The sequence below is a fragment of the Mauremys mutica genome, chromosome 19 (genome assembly GCF_020497125.1).
Source record: "Mauremys mutica isolate MM-2020 ecotype Southern chromosome 19, ASM2049712v1, whole genome shotgun sequence".
Taxonomy (NCBI): Eukaryota; Metazoa; Chordata; order Testudines; family Geoemydidae; genus Mauremys; species Mauremys mutica.
Genome location: NC_059090.1, coordinates 26,480,603 through 26,504,589, shown reverse-complemented (window position 1 = coordinate 26,504,589; position 23,987 = coordinate 26,480,603). Strand labels below are relative to the sequence as shown.

The following is a 23,987-nucleotide window of genomic DNA, read 5'->3' as shown; positions in this document are numbered from 1 at the left end:
CTAAAAGATCTGCTCTAATTCAAACACAGCTGTTAGATTTGAAACAGGAATTAATACAGGGAAGTTCTCTGTCCAGGGTTATGCAGGTGGTCAGACTAGACCAGTGGTTTTTAACCTGGGATCCACAGACTATGTCCAAGATTTTCAAAGGGATCCACATCTCCATTCGAAATTTTTTAAGGATCTGCAAATGAAAAAAGCTTGAAAACCACTGGAGTAGATGATCACAATGGTCCTTTCTAGCCTTAAAAAAAAAACCAAAAAAAAACCAAAACATATGAATCTATATGAACTTCCAAGACTGAACAATGCTGCTTTTTTTTTTTTTTTTTTTTTTTTTTTTTTAGAGAGCACCCAGTCCTATAAATTCTTGTTAACTACCTGACAGCAGAGAAACTGAGTTAGAAATATTTATTGCTATAGTGCCTTCCTCATAGCTCTAGACAAATAGAGCACTCTGGCAAAACTTTTCCACAATCTATGATGCCTTATCGTCATTTGATTTATTTCTAGTAACTAGAATTTCCTTTATTTCCCCTTAATATGTCTACAGAAATCAAACTGTGAGGGTTTTTTAAAAAACAATTATTTAACTTATATATTAATAGATTTACTCTAAGATCACATAAGCAGTCATTGGTGCCCTAGCTTTTCTCCTGAAAAGACTGGCAAATGGAAATCCTACACGTCCTCAAAATGCCTCAGTTGCTTGGTTCAGAGGGAAGAGGACATATCTGGGAAACTTCACAAAGGGCTTAATATCTTAGTCAAATCCCAGTTTAAGTTTTACACCCATTTTCTGTATTTCTTTGTCTATTACTGACAATTACCCATAGTGGTTTGTAAACAGAAGCTTTCTCCATTCACTGTCAAGTCCATAGTCCAGTGCTTGAGACATCACAATTCAACCCCCCAGAAGCCATTATGTTAAAAGCACTGGCCTGTAGCAAAAATAAAGTCAGAGACTCATTTAACTCCTTCCCTTTGTATTTGCCAGTGAAGGGAAGAATTTTGGTTTCTGGTATGTTGTTCTGAATCTAAACAAGTACAGCAGATTTCACTCTCTACATTAAAAATTAAGAAGTGGGCCTTTTTTAATTAGAAAAAAACCTGTTAAATAGTCAAACAATGTTCAGTTCTCCTGTCTGAAATTACTCAAGTTCCAAAAGTTTAAAAAGTAGAAAATCAGCTTTTCTTCTTTACTCTATGTGACTATGCAAAGTTGGTAATTAGTATAACTCCTTGCTAATGAGCTGGGACAGTCATCACATGCTTCAGTAATTACAAGCCATTATATAAACTTTCAAGGGCTTTTATTTAAAAAAAAAAAAAGATCTAATCAGGGATTTCAGCAGGTCATGAGATCTTCTAATCTCTTCTTTAAGAAGGGGAATAGTCCATATATTACTACAGCTGTAAGGTTAATTCTCACTGCTGACACAAACCACTAAGCTCCATTAGTAATAGCCACTAATATTGCAGCTGCTGCATAAAATTAAGCAGTTTTCTGCACTGAAGCAGCAACTAGTATGAACGAGGGAGGTCTTCAGAACACAAACATATACCAGCCCCTGAACCCTGGAAGAGCTGGCTCAACAAAGTGCATGAAGACAGATGAAGATAATGGGTGAAAGAATGAAGATGACCCCTGTCACAGATCTACAGTTTTTAAACAGTCTCTTGGAGGAGCCCCTTTAGGGTGTCAGACCCCCAAGTGGTCTCACTCTTCCTTCAAGGTAGGCCACACAGACTCACCACGTCCTAGATTGAGCTACTGGGTTCCAGCATTCCTGCTGTATACTGTAAGCTCTGCTCAGCAAATCTAACCAAGACAGACTCCTGGTAGAGAAGACTTGTATACTCTTTTGAGACTAATGCAACCCAACCAGTATTTGCAGTCACAACCAGAACAGAACACAGCATTCAAAGTCCTTAGGTTAATACAAAGAAATAAAAGTTATAGCACAGTCCACTCTGGTCAAGTCACAATTCACCAGTCAAGCTGTAGTGAACTCCATTTTCAGGCTCTGGTTCCCTCTGACTTCCTTCCTCAGGGTATGCCTAAACTTAAACCACAGCAGCTGGGCCACTGTAGCGCTTCAATATAGACACTACCAATGCCAACCGGAGAGGTTTCCAGTGGTGCAGGTAATCCATCTCCCAAGAGGTGGTAACTAAGTCAACTGGAGAATTCTCCCATTAATCGAGAGCTGTGTATACTGGGGGTTAGGTAGGTTTGACTGCACTGCTCATGGGGATGTGGATTTTTAACGCCCCTGAGCAATGTAGTTATCCCGACCTAATTTTGTTCTGGCTACCCCAGCTTAGTCTACCCAGAGAGCAAACAATTCTCTTCCTCTTCCCCCCGGGAAGCAATATAAAGTAGGAGGAAACTCGGGCACAAATAGACTTCACAAACACATTACAAAAAAATTCCCACTTCTTCATCAAAACCCCCAAGTTTTGATGGAGCTCAATCCAAAACTCGCTTACCTGAGATTCTTCATGATCTCTAAATCAATTGGCTGGGCCAGGCCCCTGGGTTCCATCCTTGCCCTCCTCAAAGACCTGCTGGGAAAGTAGGAGCTCTTGTCAGGAAATGGGTATGTCAGCAGGCTGAGTGCCAGGAACCAACAGCCCAGTGGGATCCCAGGGTGCCCTCTCACCAAAAAGAGTTTGGTCCCCTTCCTTCCACATACCTATACCAGAGGTGTGTCCCTGGGCCCCTACTCCCCTCATCAGTAAACCAGACAGGAGCCCCGAGGTACTGCAACCCCCTGAAAACCCAAATATATTTATTTACTTACATGGGGGTGTCCCCGAGTTCCCCCCCGAGGGTATCCCTCCCCCCAAGGTATATATGCACCCAGGGGGACAGTTGTCCCCAAGCCACCTGCGTGCAGGGGAGATGGAGGGTCATCCCCAGTCCACACACAAGTACATGGGGGAGGGAGTGAGGGTCATTCCCAGGTCGCCGCCACCACACCACACCACACCCCTACATGGTCGGACAGGGGTGTTCCCTAGCCTCTCCACGCCCCCCCGCCCACACGCCCGACCGAGGGGGGGTCCGGAGCCCGCTCCCCCCGCGCGCACATCCTCCGAGGGGGGTCCCGACTCCGTAGGCCCTTCTCGAGAGGCGGGGCAGGTTCCTTGGGGGGCGGGGGCCCGCCCCAAGGCCGGGCCTATCCGGGCGCCTGGGCCCCCGGGCAGCGGGACCCGAGCGCGGCGCAGCGGGGGCCGCAGCCGCCCCAGACAGGCGCTTTCAGGCCAGCTCGGACTCTAACCCGCCGCACCTGTGGGCGGAGCTCCCGCCGCTGCTCTCCTCAGGCCGGCGGCGCTCGCGGCAATGCGTCCCGGCCTGCGACGGGTCCCGCTCGCACCCTCCACCCACAGCCCACGTGAGGAGGGGGAGGCCGCTGCCTGCCAATGGGAAGATGGGGGCGGGCTTCCCTGCAGGCTGGAGGAGAGGGAGCGCAGATCACGTGACACAAACAGAGGCCAACGTGGGCGTAGGGTGACCCGATAGCAATAAATCGGGACGGGGGGCGGGGGGTTTAGAAATAGGCGCCTATAGAATAAATATCCCCAAATATCAGGACTGTACCTATAAAATTGGGACAGCTGGTCACCCTACATGGGCATGACCGGGGAGTAACCTATGGAGCTCTTTGCCACTTGACAGCAAGGATTGCAAGCTAGGGTGACCAGCTGTCCTAATTTTATAGGGACAGTCCCAATATTTGGGGCTTTTTCTTATATAGGCACTTATTACCCCCCACCCCATCATGATTTTTCACACTTGCTCTTTGGACTCCCTGTTGCAAGCCACTCCACTCCCACTATGGCCAGCAGGTATTGGCACAAGAGTCCAGGGGCTCATGCTGCCCCCTTCCTCTGCCACAACTCGCAACAGCCCCATCCACAGAGTGCGGGCTAGATGGGCCACTGGTCTCCAGGAGTCCATAGGTAGATTAGAGAGGAAGGGCTTTAGTCCCCACCCCCACCAAGAGCCTCCACCCCAAGTAGGAATCCTGGCTTGACAGCAATGATATTTCACCATTTAAAATAGACAGGAAGAGCTTGCTCTGCCCTCCTTTTTCCAGAATTTTTTTCCCCTTGAGTAAGTAATCTTTAAACCCCAACAAGACACCCACCATAAACTTGTCTCCCTTTTCCAAAGACCCCAGCTCTAGTCTGAGGATAGAGCTGCCACACCTGCAGGGGTAGGGCTAGAACACCCAGAACATTCACAGAAAAGAGTGGCCCAGGCCCAACCACAGCAAGAAAATAGGCCTGTGAAAAATAACATAAATAATGCCCAAGTGACATATGGTCACTCTAGAACTGACAGAACCCCTACTTTAATCTAATTTTTATGCTGCCCTTACTCCCTCTCAAATACCCACTACACCAAGATTAATATTAAAGACCAGCAAGTTGTTCACATAATGGACTTAAGTAACCATTTAATATTTTTACCTATGTCTTCTCTCTCCACTTGTTTGCTGCATTACAGCTATTAGATTGTAAATACAGGTAACATGGTCAGATTCTTATTTTACATCAGTTTTACAACAGAGTAATTCCATTGACTTCAGTGGAGTTACTCCTGATTTACATTAGTGTGAGATCAGAATCAAGCCTTGTTTGTTCTGTAAGGAATCCAGCAAACTGTAGGTCCTCTGTACATAATTCTATAATCATTAGATTTTACACAATAGCATATGCATGTGGAATATTAGACCCACATAATAAGGTATAAAATAGACAACGGACTCCAAAAAGCTCTGTCTAAGATTTTATTCGATTTGTTTCCAATATGCCTGTATTGGAAGATTAGGAGACAAAAAGGCACAAACTCACATTAAAGAAACAAGATAATCTAATTAATTCTACAAAGTGTATGTTGTAAAAGGAATAGCACTATGAACCAATCAAAACTTGTCAGGGAGTCCCAGCAGGGGCTGTAGGAGGATAAACCCAGAAAGGTGCAAGTGTGCTGGGAGTACAGAGTGTCACTGTGGCCTCCATCAGGTAAACTCCAGCTAAAACATCCCAGCCCATGGGCCTCTCCACCAAGGCACCTGCTTCCGATCAGAACTGCAGTGTTTAAAATCCAACCAGGGCACCCGGTTTGGATCTGAAGAGAATGTGACAGCACAACGATCCCCCTAGAACAAACAAACATCCAATCATTAACCCCTCCGGGAGTCATCAGGTTTTGGGTTCTTGCCAAAGCCAATGCAAGAGATATACAGCACACGAATACAATCAGTGAAGATTGTTACATTTCGCTATGCTCTCACTAGTGGGAACCAAGGATCAAGACTGCCCTTGAGAGAGGTGTCTACAGGATCTCTCTATCCCAACTTTGAGGAAAACTTTCACTCTGGATAAACGTGAATTTTTTTTTTTAAATCATGTATTTAGCTTGCAGTTTCCTGCATTTTTTCCTGGTAATTACTGCTAATCAGGAAAGCTTTGTGTTTAAATACAAGCTTTCACCCTCATACACAATCTTTTTCTGATCCCGTCTTTATAATGTCACAATCTGTTTCCATGGAGATGAAATGTCAGCTAGAAAACCTCTTGAATATAATATATATATATATTAAAAAAAAGTATCTAAGAACAATCATGTTATATATTCTCAAGTTTTCCCCAAGTGTAAGAATCCCTCCTTAAACTCTGCTACTGACAAGATGTTAACAAGTCAATGCGTTAATTCTCAATTAAAATATTCTAGATTGAGGGAACTCTAGTAAGGGGCGTACACTCCTGGACTCTGCTTCTCAAACCCCTAGAGAAATAGTGCCACAAAAACAACTTTCCTGGTCCCAAATAGTCTTGAAGATTAAGGTTTAATATCTTAGACTATTATTTAATAATGAGCTGGTTTTACTTCTACTTTGTGAGTATGCTAAAATCCACGTCCCAAAAACCCTCTGAGGTCACTGAGAAGGATCAGCCAGAGTCACCAGTACGATTCAACAGAGCTTATTGCACTTAGACATCTGTAAGGCAAAAGAACAGACTCACCCAAAAAAAAAAAAAAGGGGGGGGCATGGAGAGAGGGGGAATAAACTGCCTCTTGACTGAAAACCAGCCTCTTCCTCTAGAGCAAGCCCTGTGCATCTTTCTCCTACACCGAAAACAATTCATCCCCGCACTTTCATTCAGCATGGCATGGGACTGATTCAGAATCTACTATCTGATGGAGGTTTGTAAGAGGCTGAGTACAAGTCAGGCATAACTGCATGAAGCCAGCATTATTTAAAAAAAAAAAAAAAAGTGGGGAGGTGGAGGTGAAAGTGGAAATGGTATCATCACAGCTGCCTTTGGCATTTACATTTCACTTTACTTCAACCCAATACAGATAAAGGGAATGAAGTTTGATTACATAGCTGCTGGCAGAAGCAAGCCAAACACTGGCCTCTACCAATCAGCCAGGAAAGCCCTTGTTTCTCCTAGTCATGTTTCCTCATGTATTTAATAAAGTAATGTTTGTTTGATTCTGTCCAGCTTATTTGTCTAAAACTGAGATACCACCATAAGGACACAGACTAAGAATGAGTCCTGGAGCTGTTTTCTGCCATTTAGCAACATCCTTTGCAACCCTGGGAAATTGCAATTATTTTGTGCAGAGATTGCTTGGCCTTACATCTTGTCTTTTCGCAGCACAGAAAGGCAAACTAAGTTCTAGCAATTTCATAATGGGGAGTATGCAGAGAAGTATTATTGCTGAACAGCAGCACAAATCCAGACATCTGAGCGTGATTGGATATGGAGATTATTTATGCCTATCAGCATCACAAAATTCTGCTTGTCCTGGGACACTCATTTTCTTTTGATGGGCGATCAAAATAGCGCTAGTTTTACAAATTATGAGCAATCATAATAAAGGGCAGTCCAGTAGATTGTGAGATTCATCAGGTAAGTTATCATAACAATTTTAAAAGGCTGATTTATACACACAACTATAGAACACCAACATAGTTCCAAGGGCCAAAGGAAAGACACCTATCTAGACAAAAGATGGATTCAAGGTCTCAGCATTCACACATAAAGGGACTGAACAGAAGGTATCCTTTAAGTTGTGTGTGTTTAGACATACCAAGTAATGCTGTTGCAGTGGCCACATATGGTGGTCTCTTAACAGCAGACTTGACCTTAGCAACACAGGTGCGTGTTGGAGCCTGTATGCCAGTAATATCGTGACCTTCGGAGCAAAAGTCAGAGTCTAGAATTCTGTGGAATAGTTTTGCACTCTAAAATAAATACTGACAATTCCCTCTCCATAAATGGACACTCAAAGAATGGTGAAGGGCTGGGACTGGACAAAGGCAGCAGTTTATCCCAGTTTTGAAAACAAACTAAATAAATCTAAATCACCACATCACAAGACTAATTCAGCTAAAAATGCCACTTGGAAATCAAACAGGGCCACATGGAAATTGGTCTGAACACAATGAAAAAAGGAGGGAGGAGTCATAAATACAGCAATCTATAAGTCACACGTCTTCAAGGAGCTGCCTCCTTCACATACGTGCTAACATTGGAGTGCTTAGTACCAGACTGTCTATTTGCTCACAATATTAAAGGGCATCTAGAATTAGCTATGGGAGATTTAAAATCGCCTGCCGACTGGATATAGAAAGGCTTGATCCAGAGATGGTCCATTGGTCAAGAGGGTGGAGTCTCTGGGCCTTCCTGCTGACTGTCTTGCAAACTAGGAGAAAGAGACAACAGTAAAACATTTTAAAACCATGTCTGAAATTAAATGTGCCAGTAAAGGTGCAATATTGACAGCCCTGAAGGAAAAGTCCTTCATTTAGTCACAGACTGAATCCAGCATAAGCAGTGGCAGGACAGGCTACTCCATTCTGTCCCATCAACAAGCCTCGGATCCAACCTAGCGCAGAGTTCAATCCAGAGTCTATCTGCAGAGACTGCCAAAGAGGACAATTTATAATATATTTATCTAGCACCTTTCATCCCAAATAACCTATCGGACAAGGCTACCAACTCATTTCCAGATGGAAGGAGAAGCTGAGTATGGGGTTAGGTAACGGACAGGAACTGAATTTAACTAGCAACTCAATCAGGGGCTAGTGGAAGGGAAGAGGGAGATGAAAGTTGAAGCTGAACCAGAAGCCCAGAGACTGAGCCTGCAACTCCCAGATCAGCCAACAGGTAGTATGGCAAGGGAATAGGAGAACATTCAGGCAGACACAGCAGAAAAGGGAACACAGGGCCACCAGGGCCCAGTGCCATATCCCTCCATGGGTAACCCTTTGAAACAGCCAGAATAAGGGAGCCACACTGCACCGGAAATTCCTCCGATGTTAGTGCCTTTAAATTTCTGATCTTTCTACAGAATGGGAACCTTTCCTTCCTTCCCCTCACTAACTCCCACCGTAGAAAAAGTGTACAAAACAAAAACCTACCCAAAACTTTTTTATTAAAAGTGAACAAAGAAAAGATTGTGGAATTAATATGATGCTGGAGAATATTCTCTTCAGTTTGCTTTTACATTCTTATCCCTTTCCCTGAACCTGGGTCTGTCTTGTCTATTTTGATTGTTTGCTCATCAAGGCACAGACTGTTTTCTACTCTACATGTGTATGGTACCCAGAACAACGTTGAGCAAAGGGAGGTAGAAGATTTTCAGGAGAGGTATCAAGGAGGTAGGGTAGGAGGTTAGGTTCATTATTTTAAGGAAGGAAGGGGGAGGGCTCATAGGAAAAAGAATGGCAAAGCTATGATTTTAGCTGGCTTGAATTTTTAAAATTTAAATTAAGATGATTTGTAGCTATGGGTTGGAACAAAACTAATACGTCTCCAAAGAAATCAGGAACAATTTAAATATTAACAAAAAGAGTGAGATTAAGAAGATATGCCTATCATCTTCCTGGCCATTTGGCTTGCATGTTGAACATCTTTCCCTTTGTCTATCTTACCTTTTTAGACTGTATGCTCTTTGGGGAAGGTACTGCATCTTGCTCTGTTTACAAAGCACAGAGCACACTGTGGGAGCTACTGCCATCTAGATAAATAATGTACAGGCAGCTTGTATAACCTTCTACACTTTTTCCTCTTGATCAGTAGTGCCTTTCAGACATTTAGCTTCCACCATTTTCCCACTAATATTGCTACAGTCATGGATAAAAACATCGCTTCCTATCCCACAGCCACTCAAGTTTGCTTCATGTCAGCAGTTCAGAAGTATAAAAAAAAATTGTCCCCATCACCTGTACATTTCCTAGAGCACTGGCACAAAGTTTGGCCAACAAGGGAAAATTGAAATATGCAAATGCTTGCGTCTCCAAGGATCAAAGCACTACAGTCAGCGTGTCCACAGTGATGCACACAGACAAGACAAAAACAGAAGCTTCAAGAAACATCTACATCTTCCTTCTCTGACCTGTGACTATGGATGCTGCCCCAGGCCTTTGTCCATTGATGAACATTGTTCCTGGGCACAATCCAGGCCAATACACCCTCAAATGTCCAAAAGGGCAGGGCTGCTGGACTCAAGCTCATTTATTAATTATTTGGGACTCTTGAAAAGGCCTGTAACAGGGTATGCAAAGTGATGGGTACATTGCACAGAAATGAGGCACCAGTGTAACTTTGTGTTTGCTGTTCTAATACTTAATAAAGTGATGCTTTCCTTAACACTTTCCTTATGCTCACAAACAGTTTAAAATAATTCTGAAACAGTACAGTAAACTCAGCTGGCATAGTGAAAAGTGTATTCATTATCAGGCAAAGTGAGCAGCTCTACAGATTTCTGACTCGCACAATTTCTGTACTGACTCCTTGCTGACCTGAATTGATTTGATTTTTCCTCTAAATGGCATTGAATGTCACAACAAAATGTGTGACAGATACTCTGGGTACATACAGTGCACAAGGAGGAAGCCACGTTAGTCATCTGCAGCTGTCATTCCTTTCACGGGGTCTTTTTCTCTCATCTGAAAGAAAATAAGCATCTTTAGCTATTTGTTCCAACATATGCTGGTAATCGGCTTCCCTGTCAGCTCCACATCAAAAACGGGTGTGAGAGTGAGAGTTTCTCGGCCTCAGAGGTGAAGTCTCACATCCCTGAAAACTGTCCTAATTTAAAGCAGTGTGTAAACACAAGTTGTGCAGGTCCTGAAACCATTTCTGGCAAAGCTACAGCCCCTTTTAGGGCTCTATTATCCAAAGGGCAAAAGGCACATGGTACTACAATTAAGTAAATTTTGAAGTGTGAAAAAATTAAAAGGAATATTCATTATAAGTGTAGGTTTGGTGCTGGAGTTTTCATACATTTCTCAAAGCACCCCTCCCTTTAAAAAAACAACCAAAAAAAACCCAACACACCCCGTACCCAGAGACTGATTTTGCCGATAACTTACTGAGACTCATTGAGCTGAACATTCATTAGGGTAACAAGTAAGAAGATATCTTCATTTATTTTAAAATAGTCAGTAACAGATCTTCTAAATTACCAATGAAACCAATAAAAGAAGTTGTCCCATAGCAATACAAGGAGTCTGTGCTAACCAGGAAGCCAGAACTCAAAGAAGCTGACTCTACAAGTCAGATCCAACTACCTAAACCACCATAAGCAGCATGACCTGTGTGGTAAGTGAGCGCATTGCATACCATGGCAGGGCCTTCTTTTCCCACCCCATAGTGGGCTCAGAATACACAGATACTGCCTCACAGCCCACACCTGCTCTCTTCCCCACTTACCTCATCCAGCTGTTTCTTGGTCTCCTCCTCCATCCTGCGAATGTCCTCCATAGTCAGATCAACCCACTTATCAAGCCAGCAAAACAACTGCCGGTGGAAATTTGTGAAAAGACGTTTCTCTTGCTGCAAAAACAAAGATGAGGGAACAAACGACTTAAAAAGCTCAGCAAAAAGAATCCTACACAATTCAGCATGCAGCACAATATGTTTACAGTCAGTTAATGTGCATTGTCATAAAGATGTGTGCACTGGGAATTGCTACAGGTCTAACCTCAGAGCTTGCCATTTTGTTTTATAAGGGAATGGGATCATTTTGCCTAGCATAGGAAAGTTACAGGGGGAAAAAGAAAAAATCCAACTATTTCTGGTTCATTATAATCGAAATGCCCCTGTTAGAGAAGCCATGGATGTTGTGATTTAGTGTTCTAGATTTTTAAAATGTCCATAACTGGATCTTTTTGTGTTCTTGCATACAGCCAGGGGTTATGCAATAAGGTTTACAGTGGAATTGACTCAGTCTCTTGAGACTACATAATAGGCTTAAAAGAGAAGGAATTAATAATTAGTGTTAGTGATTTGCCATGCAGTTATGGACTCTGATTCCTCTTGTTTAATTTGGAAGTCCATCAGCAGTGTCAGATTAAAGAATTTTGGGGCCCTGTGCATTATGAGAACTGCCCACCCCCCACACCTTACCGGCCCCCAGCACGGCCCCCTCTGAGGGTGGGAGGCCCTGGTGGGATGGATTGTTGGGTCCTTCCCCCTGCGGGGTGTGTATGTGTGTGTGTTGGAGAGCAAGCCCACCCCACACACACCCCGCAGCAGTGCCAGTCCAGTGGGGCTGGCTTGGCTCCCTCCTCTGATCCATTAGCTCCCGCTACTGCATCCAGACAGGGCCCTCCACCTACAATGCCCCGCCTCCTTCCTGGCCCTGGGTTGGTGGGGGTTTTTTTGGGGGGGGGGGGAGGAGGGGTGCCCTGCACAAGATGGGGACTGTGCACATCTGCACCAAGTATACATTGACTAATCCAGGTCTGCCCATCAGATCACTTCCATTCCTGGTGTAAGAGGCATCTGTTCAGTCATTTTGCCTTTATGTTCCATTCCTTCCCTCATTCTCTGCTGTGTCTACTTAGATTATAAACTCTTCTGGACAGGGATGTTGTTATTGAGTTTGTTAGGTATCACACCCACTCTGGGTTCTTGATAAAAAAGCAGCACTGAAGAACTGCATTGACTCGCCCTCATCTACCTTCCTGCATAGCTGCTGCAACTGGAGACTTGACAATTCCTGCCAAAGTCAATGGAAACATAACGGAATCACCCAATGTCTTGAATCCCCAAAGAAATGCATCTTTTCCAAGTGCCCCATCCAGTGACCTGCAGCTGAATTTTCATTCATGAGGGTAGGAGAGTGCAATCCATTGATCGCACGTGTGTGTGTGTGTGTGTGTGTGTGTGTGTGTGTGTGTGTGTGTGTGTGTGTGTGTGTGTGTGTGTGTGTGTGTGTGTGTGTGTGTGTGTGTGTGTGTGTGAGATTAAGTAAGCATTCCAGGTTTGTTTTTTGAACAACATTGGTTCCAAAGAAAAAGTTATGGCCTGGGCTTCAGGACTAACAGGGCAGGACAGGAGAATCATACTAAACACACTATTGAAGTAAGAGTGTGGGATTTTTTAACTCATCCTTGACCAGTTACAAGCACCTGAGGTTAATTTTAACTGCGCCACGGGGCTGTCAATCCCACGGGCTGGACTGAAAGCCATGAGGGGCCAGATCCGGCCCGTGGGCCGTAGTTTGCCCTCCCCTGCACTAAGGCAATGGAGACACTAATGCCTTACAAACATATATTATGTTTCTAGTCAATTTCACAATTTGGTTCCTATGCTTAGCCCAATTGCAATGTGTAGTTTATAAACAGGGCAAGGGAAGACTTCTTGAAAATATCTTTTTTTTTTAATTTAATAGGCATTTCCTTGATCTTAGGTTTTATAAAAGTAAGCTTTTTACAGGAACCTAAATAATACATCAAATTTGGCCTGACTTTCATTTAAAGCTGCATTTTGTACAGATGATTCTTTTGGGAGTATTAAACACTTCCTGCTTTTTTAGATGTGAGCAATGTGCCTCTTAGAGCCAGGCTAGCATCTAGACTGGGGTGTGAGTCAAAACAAGGAGATGGCTTAAAAACCAAAGAGCAATATATGTTTCCATTAAATACTATTTTCTGCTGCTCATTAAAATTACAGAATTTTGATTTTTTTTAATAGAGGAAGTGATTTATTTACATTTAATAGTGAAGATCCACATTGTAATCATGATAAGAGACTCCAATTTCACATGCAATTGTTGGAGGAGAAGTCTCTTGGCTTTGTAATTCATGGCATGTGAAGCTTGCATAGATAGCCCATTAATGGCAGGTCCTAGAGACACAGTGCTTAATTGGTTTAGTTTTCAGACATATAACCAGGATCATAGAAGGTGTTCCTGGGTACTCTGCCTAGAAGGGCTATCATATATGGCATCATAAAGAACTTAGTCACACCTACTAATTCACTCAAAAAGAAGTGGGCAGTTGAAGTTTCTTTTAAAGGGCCACAGTTAACTGAAAAAAGAAAAACAAAAACGGTTACCTACCTCTCATAACTGTTGTTCTTCAAGATGTGTTGCTCATGTCCATTCCAATTACGTGTGTGTGCACCACATGCATGGTCGTCAGAACGCTTTTCCCCTAGCAGTATCTGTCGGGTCAGCGGTGGAGCCCCCTGGAGTCACATCTTCATGGTGTCGCATATAGGACCCTGCTGATCCATTGACTCTCCAGTTCCTTCTTGCCGGATTACTCCGACAGAGGGGAAGGCATGGGTTTGGAATTGATATGAGCAACACATCTCAAAGAACAACAGTTATGAGAGGTAGCTAACCATTTTCTCTTCTTCTAGTGCTTGCTCATGTCAATTCCAATTAGGTAACTCCCAAGCCTTACCTAGAAGGTGGGGTCAAAGTTCATGGAATCAATGATTGAAGCACCACTTTCTCAAATGCTGCACCATCCCTGGCATGCTGGGCAATAACATAAAGGGAAGTGAATGTGTGGACCAAGGACCACGTTGCTGCTCTACACATCTCCTGGATTGGGACTTGGGCCAATAAGGCCGCCCAGGACACCTGGGCTCTGGTGGAATGCGCTGGTCAGTGCGGAAGCTGGGGCCTTCGCTAGGTCGTAGCATGCCCGTATACAGGACGTGATTCATGATGATATCCTGTGGGATAGGGCAACCAGATGTCCCGTTTTTAAAGGGATAACCCTGGTTTTGGAGACTTTTTCTTATATAGGCGCCTATTATCCCCCACCCCCATCCCGTTTTTTCACAGTTGCTATCTGATAACCCTACTTTGGGAGGACACTGGGAGACCCTTCATCCTGTCCGCCACAAAGACAAACAGCTGGTTTGACTTGCAAAACAGCATTGTCCATTCAAAATAAAAAGCCAATGCCTGCCAAACATCCAGGGAGTGGAGCCTCTGCTTGCAGCTGTTACCGTGTGTCTTCGGGAAAAAGACTGGGAGAAATATGTCCTGGTTGGGGGTGGAAATTTAATACCACCTTTGGGAAGAATATCAGGTGTGGTCAAAGCTGCACTTTGTCCTTGTAAAAGATGGTATAAAGCGGGTCAGATATGAGGGCCTTGAGCTCGGACACTCCTGGCTGAAGTTATCGTGACCAGGAAAGCCACTTTCATGACAGATAGAACAGTGAGCATGTCAGTACGGGCTCGAACAGAGGCCCCATCAGCCTTGAGAGTACCAGGTTAAGAGCCCAAGCAGTGGCTGGCTGCCAGGATTTGAGGATATAGCCTGTCTAGTCCTTTAAGGGGCCAGCAATGCCCCTCTGCTATGTACATCGGCCAAACTGGACAGTCTCTAAGGAAAAGGATAATGGACACAAATCAGACATTAGGAATGGCAATATACAAAACCCTGTAGGAGAACACTTCAGCCTCCCTGGCCACACAATAGCAGATCTTAAGGTGGCCATCCTGCAGCAAAAAAAATTCAGGACCAGACTTCAAAGAGAAACTGCTGAGCTCCAGTTCATCTGCAAATTTGACACCATCAGCTCAGGATTAAACAAAGACTGTGAATGGCTTGCCAATTACAGAACCAGTTTCTCCTCCCTTGGTTTTCACACCTCAACTGCTAGAACAGGGCCTCATCCTCCCTGATTGATCTAACCTCGTTATCTCTAGCTTGCTTCTTGCTTGCTTATATATACCTGCCCCTGGAAATTTCCACTACTTGCATCCGAAGAAGTGGGTATTCACCCACGAAAGCTCATGCTGCAAAACGTCTGTTAGTCTATAAGGTGCCACAGGATTCTTTGCTGCTTCTACAGAACCAGACTAACACGGCTACCCCTCTGATACTTTAAGAAAACGTTGCACCATCGGGCTAGCAAAGACGGAGTGGCTCGCCTCTCCTGGGTGAAAAGCCAAGATGGCGGCCAGATGAATCTTTATCGATGAGCGTGACAAGCCCTGCAGTTTCAGCTTTAGCAGGTAGTCCAAGATAAAGGGAATTGAAGATTGCGTTGGAGGGATGCGGTTCTCTGAGCGTGCCACTGTCCACAGTGCTGTCTCCTCCAGGACACATAGGAGTCCACCTCAGAGTCGGACTCTGAGGAATCCAAGCATGGTGACCAAGGCAGCACGGTGCACAGGATCAGTGCCGGGGAGAGGGACAGCGGTGACACATCATTTCCGGTTTATCCCTGGACAGCATGGGTGGTCTCTGCGGCACCCGAGGCTTCAGGTCGGCGATCTCTCACGCTGGTCGGGAGTGTGTGGCCCCATCAGGGCTATGAGATCCGTGGCTGCCTTGAAGGTCTCTGGTGTGGAGGGAAGGTCTAAATCCTCCACTTGGCCCTCCGCCAGACGCACTGGACTTAGCAGGCCCCTCTTTGGGCCCGGAGTCAACGGTGGTGGCTGCTGGACCAGTGGGAAGCAGTGGCCCAGCACAGGTCGCACTCCTTTAGTTGGTTCACACTCAAGTGCTGTAGAGGGGGAGTGCCCCCTGTCCATCTTCCTGTGCTTCTTATGTGGCACAGGCAACAGAGTGGTGCCGCGATTCTGCCCACAAGGCAGCCTTCAACGCCGGGGAGTGCCAATCCTGAGAGTCTCTGACCCCAGAGTCCTTCCTCTGCACCGCATCTCTAAGAGAAGCCAGTGCACTGCACCCTGATGCCAGGTCCATGGGGCTCAACTCCGACTGCAGCTGCAGGGTTGCTTTCATCAGCAGCAGCTTCAACCTGTGGTCCCTTTCCTTCTTGGCGCAGGGGCAGAATCCCCTACAGATCTTGCACCTGTCCGTTTGATGGGACTCCCCCCAAGCACTTTAGACAGGTTGTGTGCAGATCTCCACTTGGCATTGGCTTCTGGAAGACCCCGTCTGGTTTAAATCCCTGGGGCCGGGGCATGCCCCGGCCCCAGAAAAGGGAAGGAAAATGGGGTAGAAAACTCCCGGTAACAAGGGTTCAAACTACGCTAACACTAAAACTATTATATTAACTATTTGCAGGTAAATATACAAAAACAACTACTAGAAGATCACTCGAGACAAGAAAAAAAGAGAACGCTCCAACGACCGTCACTGGTGGTAAAAAGGAACTGGAGAGGCAGAGGGTCAGCAGGGCCCTATATACAGCGCCATGAAGGCGCGACTTCAGGGGGCTCCACAGCCAACCCAACAGGTACTGCTAGGGGAAAACCTGCCGACAATTGTGCACGCGGCGCGCACACACCTAATTGGAATCGACATGAGCAAGCACTCTAAGAACAACAAAATAAATCACAATGATCTGAAAGATTTCCCCCTCACCATTGTTACAGTAACACTTGGTGTCACAACTAAAACACAGAAAGTTATTTTTCAGTTGGTTTGCTTTGTACATTTGACATGAGTTTGCATATAGTCAGATTCACTGGGTCGCTGATGTATCTGGTAAGTTTCTCCTTTAGTTTGCTGTATGAAAGCGCCACACAGCAATAAGGGAAGAAACTAATCTTACGAATTCAGAAAATGTATCTGTAAAAAACACAAGAGCTGCCGGGGGACTCAATCAGGTGTAGTATTAGAATCAATTTAACTCATTTTTTTAAATGAACAAGATTTCAAGTGAAGGGTGTCTTTCAGGTGAGAAGTGGGATCAGGTAAAATGATGTGCTGAACTGACAGGAAGTGGGTTTCCACAAGACTTGTTGCAGACAGAGATGAATTTCTCCATTTTCCTTGCCACCCCACATCAGCACCAGGTTCAGGGCCGGATTAAACTTTTGTGGGCCCCAGCATCCGGACTGTGGCTCTGCCCCCCGCTCAGTCCTGAGGCCCTGCTTGCGCTGCGCCTGGAGGCCCCTCCTCTACTTGGTCTCTTCCCTCCAAGGCCCTGCCCACTGCTCACACAGGGGGAGAGGAGGTGGAGAGGAGAGGACCGAGCAGCGAGTGGGGCCTTGGGGTGGGGTTGGAGAGTGGGGCCGCAGTGCCATTAAAAACCCAGTACTGATCCGTTTCACTTACCTTCTGTATAAAGTTCTCAACTTTATTTTGCAGACCCCACCACTTGAACTTGACTGTTACCAGTTTGTAAGCACACATGTACGGACAATCTGTCTGTTTCCCCAGCTCTTTCTGCAAAGATACAAGGATGTTCATATGACAAGCTGAAATCAGAAACTCTGGAGGAAGCTTTTTCTGGGACAGGACCCTCAGAACTAGTAGCCCACTCATTCAGTACACATTCATAAGACCCTCCACTGACACAGATGAAGACAATACCTCCTCCTTTGTTTATACAAATTAACACCCCGAGCTCCACACGCCTGACCGACCCCGACAACCACACTCCAGTCACAAAAACAGACATGATGTGCTGAGGTCTGTGATCCACACCTTCCAGTTGGGGCCCAGAGGCCCACGTCCAGTCTTGACAGATTTAAATTTGGCTGGGTCTTCTTCCTGCTTGTAATCCTGTTGTAAATATAAACATGTTTAGCCATAAGAAACAAATCTTGGAGGAGAGGTTAATGTCTAGAGTAACTCTAAGCCCTTCTCAAGACCCACTTTTTCCATGAAGCCTTTAAGAAATTGGCAAAGGGAAAAAAAAAAAAAAAGCACTCCCCCATGCTGTACATTAGCCCTAGCTGAGTAAGAGTACTATAAAATTGATGTTACCTTTGTTACCCCTACCAAATCCACTAGTACATTGTGTCTGATACTAGTTTCTAAAGTTTTCAAGACAGGGTTCACGTTATCACCTATAACGTGAGGCGACTAGAACACATGGCTGTTGTAAGAAATAACGTACATAGCACTCTGATGCAGAGATACCTTGTGTATTTCTAAGCATCAGTATCAGTCAGTGCTATACAAACAGCATCACCACTGTACTCATGTCAGAATGCACTCCTTCTCTATGATGCAGGGAAGTGTAGATGAAGACACTTTGTTTAAATCCCTATTTTCAAGGTCAATCTTCCAAACCAATTGCTTTGGGATTCAAGTTCCTTATTACCCAGCCAAGAGATTAATTTAGAAACTAACTCCAAATTTTTTTATTTTTAAATCCCATGATTTTTTGGGGGACCAATTAATTATTTTAAAACACTTGGTGTTGGCAATACTCCCAATGAGACAAACTGCAAAAAAACCAGGAAATTCAAATTTTAAGTATATTTAGGAGCAGAAGAGCAATTGAGATGTGGCACCTTCTTACTGAGACTTGCTCTTTGTGCATATTACAAGTAATAGCTACAGACTTTGGTGACCAAAAGAGCCTTTACTCCTGGCATCACTGCAGAGCCAATACAGCCTGAGAGAGCAAGCTGAATTGTTCTGGAGCAACAGACTAGTCCAGTTCTATTCAGAGATCCAAACTGTGCCCTGATTTACACAAATGTAACCCCATTGGAGATATGGAATTAAACCAATATCACTCAAATCAGAGTTTTGCAGTAGGTTTATTACTAGAAATAATGCACAAACCACAATGAAACTTCAGTTGCATTCTGATGCCAGTCTAAATTAGAGAAAATACCTTTCTTTACTCCAGTTGAGTCACTAAATGGGGAACCACACCATGCCATCTTTACAGATACTTTTCATTGCAGAACTGAACCTTAGGTTCCTACAGTGACTAAGGGTAGGTTTACACTTACCGGCCGGGTCGACGCGGTGAGTTCGACTTCTCGGAGTTCGAACTATCGTGTCTGATCTAGACGCGATAGTTCGAACTCCGGAAGCGCTGCGGTCGACTCCAGTACTCCACCACGGCAAACGGCGGTGGCGGAGTCGACAGGGGAGCCGCGGAGTTCGACCCCGCCGCGTCTGGACAGGTGAGTAGTTCGAACTAGGGTACTTCGAATTCGCTATGCTATTCACGTAGCTGAATTTGCGTACCCTAATTCGAACCCCCTTTTTAGTGTAGACCAGGCCTAACTCTTCCTACAATTGGATATTAATTACATGATTACACAGTACAAATGTAGTAACATAACATGGTATGTCTGTGCATCTAAGTTACAGAAAGAAGGCCGTTTAAACAAGGTAATGCAACTTATTTACAGTCTTACTGATGCAGCATAGAAAAAAGTGCAGTTATTTTGTATTCTATTGCTTTCTGAATAGCATGTCACCAACAGTGTTGGAACCTTATAGTACACTAGATTTAATCAGCATATTAGTAAAACTTTAGGCTGGATATTGAGGTGGAGCATTATCTATGGATTCAGATATTGAGTTTCCTTATTTATACAATCACAGAGACCTGTTAAAGTGGAGTTAGTTTAAAAGTGAGGGTCAGGAAATGTTGCGGTAAGCATTGCACATGATTTGGATTCTTGTCTTTCTGGATTTATTTGACATACCATATTATACATATGGTATATACCATCAGAAAGCAAATGAGAGAAAGGAAATTAATGGAAATGATTTAAAGTGCATAAAACTTGGGAAACATTTTGAAAAATGTTAATTTAATGTTCACAACCATAAATTAATGGCCGTGATGCCAACGGGTGGTAAACAAATCACTAGCTGCCACAGTATTTGGGCTAGTTTAGACCCCTTCCCACGCCAACATACATTTCTGGGGGAAAAAAAAAAGGAGTACATGGGTCAAAGTGTTTAACAGTCTCCTCCTCCCCCCCACCCCACCCCCATCTTCCCTAATGCCCATGCAGTCCTCTTCTCTTGCTCAATATCACTCGTATTTCAAAATACCCAGATAAATGTCCCTCAAACACCTGTTCAAAGAATGCTTTGCATGTGTAATTTCAAGCCTCGGATGTGACAAGTCATTTCTGTGAATTACACTTGGAAGGTATGTGGGTGAGAATTATGAATTTTTTTTGTGCATGGTACCAGAATGTGTGTACACACACACACCCCTCTGATACGTAGATACAAGCTATAATTCCATGGAAGGGTTCTGGTGACTAGACAAGCCATGAAGGCAGAGCTCATGGAGATTTGCTGCAAGAACCCTGAGATGGAATTGATTTGTTATTACTGTAATTTAAAGGCCCTAAAGATCTGAATATTGTCCATTTCAGAATACTGCATTTGTTATACTGAAACAAAAACAACTTAATTCTCTTTAAAAGGTGAAGATACTGAAAAAAAGTTAATGTGAGGCATATAGCACCAGCCAACCAACCCCATAACCTTATTTTGTGAATTTCTTCCGGTCTCGCCTGTTCTCTTCTCCATTGTCTATTTTGTGCTGCTTTGAAATCCAAGCTCTTCAAGACAAGGACAATGTCAGTCCTTGCTAAGCAAAGTGCTATGGCCAACTACAATGCTATATACAGAGGAAGAACACTTAACTAGGCATTTCTACCAAGCCCACCCTTGTAGTATCAAGGCACTGGATACAAAATTAAGAGTTACATCAAAATTGTCCATAAAGGACTCAACTGTTCTCCACAGTTTGCTTTAGCCCTCTGCCACGCTGAGCCAGCAAAAGTTAAGTGACAAGCAAGCCTTGTGACCTGAAAACAACCCACAAAGACATATTAGAAGAGTACTGAAATGGTAAACAGGGCTATTCCTTGTAGATAGTTAGCAAAGGCATGTTAAATAGACTGGAGCCCTTGATATGTAGGCCTGTATTGTTAGAGAATTAGAAGTAGGTACTAATTGTATTTGCTTGTGTTTACCTATATCTTGTTAGAAGTTTGACAATTATCTAATTAGCTTATAAATGCTAAACTTCTGTTCCTGTCTATGATATTTCATTACTATATTCCATTGATTCAGAGATCAAAAGGGGATACTGACCGTAGACAGAACTTGTGGTGTAATAATATCATTGTCTTTATTGCTCCTTGAAGTTTGTAGTAAGCTACCTATGAACTGTTTGAACAGTTAATTGCCTTATGCTAATGAATACAACTAGTTATAGAAATAGAGATTTACTTCAAAGCAACAATGTACATTACTTATTCTTGATCCACAGAATGCCTGCTGTGATTATTTGCTGCCAAGAGGCTTATCAGCTGAACTTCAGTTATAAAGGAACTTTCGGGCCTGATCCTTACTATCTCAGATCTGCTTAACACTTCATCAGGGAAAGTCTAAGTCTAAATCACAAGACTGGGGTCTCCAGGTCTCTTCTGGATTAGCACTGCAATTCTCATGGAAGAATTTGAACAAAACTATGCACACGGACTGCCTATTGGACTATAACCTATTGAACGGGTTCTAAAAGGATTTTTAGAAATCAGCAGCCTCACCATCTCTGCTATGAAACTGACACAAGAACATTATTCATATCTGTATATATAATGATCTTTTACCCACAGTAACTTTTCTTTTTAAATAAATCTTAGATTTAGTTAATAAGGATTGGCTTTAAGCATGCATTTGGGTAAGATCTGAAATATTCATTGACCTGGTGGGTAATTTGTCCGATCTCACAGGATTGGTAGAACTTAAAACTTTATTTACCATATGTAAAGTAACTCTCACTATATCAGACTGGGCTGTCTGGGTGGGAGCCAAAGGATGAATTGGTTAAACGGAACTGTGTTTTAACTTCTTGGTAACCATTAAGGTGTTACAGAAGCTGCTTAGTTACTGGCTTGGTGAAATCTAATTATAGAATAAACCACCAGTTTTGGGGATCATCTGCCCTATGCTTTCCAGTTTGCCCTGATCAAGCATTCTGAGTATAGCCCCTCCAGCAACCATGGTCATGCCCCCATTAAAATAAGTCTCTCCTTCCCTTCTCACTCCTTGTCCAATTATCTGCAGGGTCATGCTAATTTTCAGAAATGAGGTTTGCATCAATCTTCCTTTTGTAATATTAATGCCATCACATGAAATACTTTATCCACCAGCATACCTTGGAGAGCACTTGGTTCCGATCTGCAATGTCTATATAAACTGCTTCTACATTCTTCCATACGTCTGGCTCTAGTTTATGAACCTGCAGTAGAAGTGGGAGTCAGATTTGTAATTCAAACCATCTACACATCATTCCCACTCCAAGCTAGAATGGAGAACAGAGATAAAAGATCTGAGCACCAAGCACCCACTACCAGGGGTCAGAGTTGAGGGCTTCATCAGTTAATGCTGAAACATAAAATCAACTAAAGAAAAGAGTAATTCAGAAGTGAAGATTCAAAACCCAACAAATTTCTGCACAAGAGTACAGTTTTAATAAGCATCCATTCCCACCCAGAGCAAGCAAAAGGGAGTCTAATCATAAGGGGCATAGTCTCCTTGCTAACCTGACACGAGGTATGTTAATCCCAGGAATGCGAAGAGAACAACAACAACACTGAATTCAAAAACAGGACAAGCAACAGATCTAGCCATTTAATGCCACAAAGTTCCTCACTGAAAGCACTTACATTCTCCTGCATTCCAAGGTCTGGTTTGTGCCAGGTTTCAATTTTGATCAGAAAGTCATCTTTCATGTATTCATTCTGCCATAAAGAAAAATTTTGGTTACCTGTTGGGATCCAAGAGACTAACATGATCTTATTGCTGATTGACCGATGTATAGCATCAAAGTTATCAAACAGCTGGTCCCAGGTCTAGGACCAAGGTTAGAATGCAGTGACAATGGGATTTCCGATTTCTATTTGTATGTACATTTCTGAAAGCGCCCATCACTGGTGGCCAGGTACAAGATTAGGTCAAAGCATAAGTTGTCCATACAATACACTTAAGTCTGATACCCAGAGCATTGGAGCTTGCTATCTATTTGATTTACAGGGTGTTTTTTTTTTTTTTTTTTAAAGAATGGAATGAAGACTCAAGGGAGGAAGCCTGTTTAACAGAAGTAAACCAGACACTGCCAAGTACAGCTTTGACTAGATGGTAGATGTGGAAGAAACAGGGCAGAAGTTGGCTTTTCAAAGACAAAATGTGGATCCAGAACTGGATTCAAACTGTCCTTGGAAACATGCACCTTAGTCTGCAGGTAAGCACTGAAACCAGACAGTCCAGTGTGCAGAGCTTTCATCACAGCTACTTGAATTTCTCCACCCTTAGGAGCAAGAGACGTCAGTTTCAAACAATGACTGATATGATAGGAAAAGAGGAGCCACTATATAACTTTGGTGGTTGGGGTGGGGTGAGTAAAGACTAGTGAAGCACTTGGTATATAAAAGGAGCTAAGGAATTCAGAGGGCAGGTTACTCATGGGATCATGTTGCCCAAAGGCAGCAGGACTGGATAGACGTGCTCTATGTTTGCTCCACCTATCTGCCACAATGGTTTGTTCTGAAAGATGCAACGTCAAATGCCACTTCAGTAAATAAAGAATCATCTGTGTCATTTAATGCATCAGTTTGTGAGGAGATGTTGAGACTCAGTTCCTCATCCATGTAACCAGCTAACTGAGAAAGTAGCAACTCCACTAGCTCAGGTCAGAGACTTCCCTATACATATACACAGTGCCTTGTTCCAGACAGATTTACACACACTTCCAAGCACAACAGATCACTGATAAAAGCAATACTTACTGTAATAACTGCTCCAAGAAACCAAACACATGAAAAAGAAAGAGATACATTACATTAATGAGAAAGAAAAGTTAATAGTTGCAAACCACTTCCACCCAATATCAGCAAGAAGGGGACAAATAGTTTGAGCACTGGCCTGCTAAACCCAGGGTTGTGAGTTCAATCCTTGAGGGGGCAATTTAGGGATCTGGGCCAAAAATCTGTCTGGGGATTGG

At 43.6% G+C, this 23,987-nt stretch overlaps 2 protein-coding genes across 10 annotated transcripts in view; both read right to left on the bottom strand.

The window, feature by feature from the left end:
• INPP5K (inositol polyphosphate-5-phosphatase K) overlaps positions 1–3,377 on the bottom strand; it is a 30,189-nt gene extending 26,812 nt beyond the window's left edge. The window contains exons 1-2 of one of the 5 annotated variants that reach the window (XM_044993700.1): positions 3,297–3,377; positions 2,494–2,568 (exon numbers count right to left, since the gene is read on the bottom strand). In XM_044993700.1, coding sequence (XP_044849635.1) covers positions 2,494–2,549 — 56 coding nt within the window. In that variant the 5' untranslated portion in view covers positions 2,550–2,568; positions 3,297–3,377. Of the gene's footprint in view, positions 1–2,493; positions 2,572–2,893; positions 2,948–3,096; positions 3,271–3,296 lie in introns of those variants that run through there. The other 4 variants (XM_044993701.1, XM_044993699.1, XM_044993703.1 and 1 more) reach the window with 4 other exon arrangements.
• Positions 3,378–4,788: 1,411 nt separating this feature from the next.
• The window catches only part of PITPNA (phosphatidylinositol transfer protein alpha), a 45,376-nt gene continuing 26,177 nt past the window's right edge, over positions 4,789–23,987 (bottom strand). For 4 of the 5 annotated variants that reach the window (XM_044993966.1, XM_044993968.1, XM_044993970.1 and 1 more), the window contains 8 exons: positions 23,773–23,780; positions 22,654–22,728; positions 22,143–22,226; positions 17,690–17,767; positions 17,318–17,428; positions 10,747–10,869; positions 9,911–9,980; positions 4,789–7,732 (listed from right to left, as the gene is read on the bottom strand). In XM_044993966.1, the coding sequence (XP_044849901.1) occupies positions 9,933–9,980; positions 10,747–10,869; positions 17,318–17,428; positions 17,690–17,767; positions 22,143–22,226; positions 22,654–22,728; positions 23,773–23,780 (527 nt within the window). In that variant the 3' untranslated portion in view covers positions 4,789–7,732; positions 9,911–9,932. The remainder of the gene's footprint in view (positions 7,733–9,910; positions 9,981–10,746; positions 10,870–17,317; positions 17,429–17,689; positions 17,768–22,142; positions 22,227–22,653; positions 22,729–23,772; positions 23,781–23,987) is intronic. The other variant, XR_006574404.1, reaches the window with a different exon arrangement.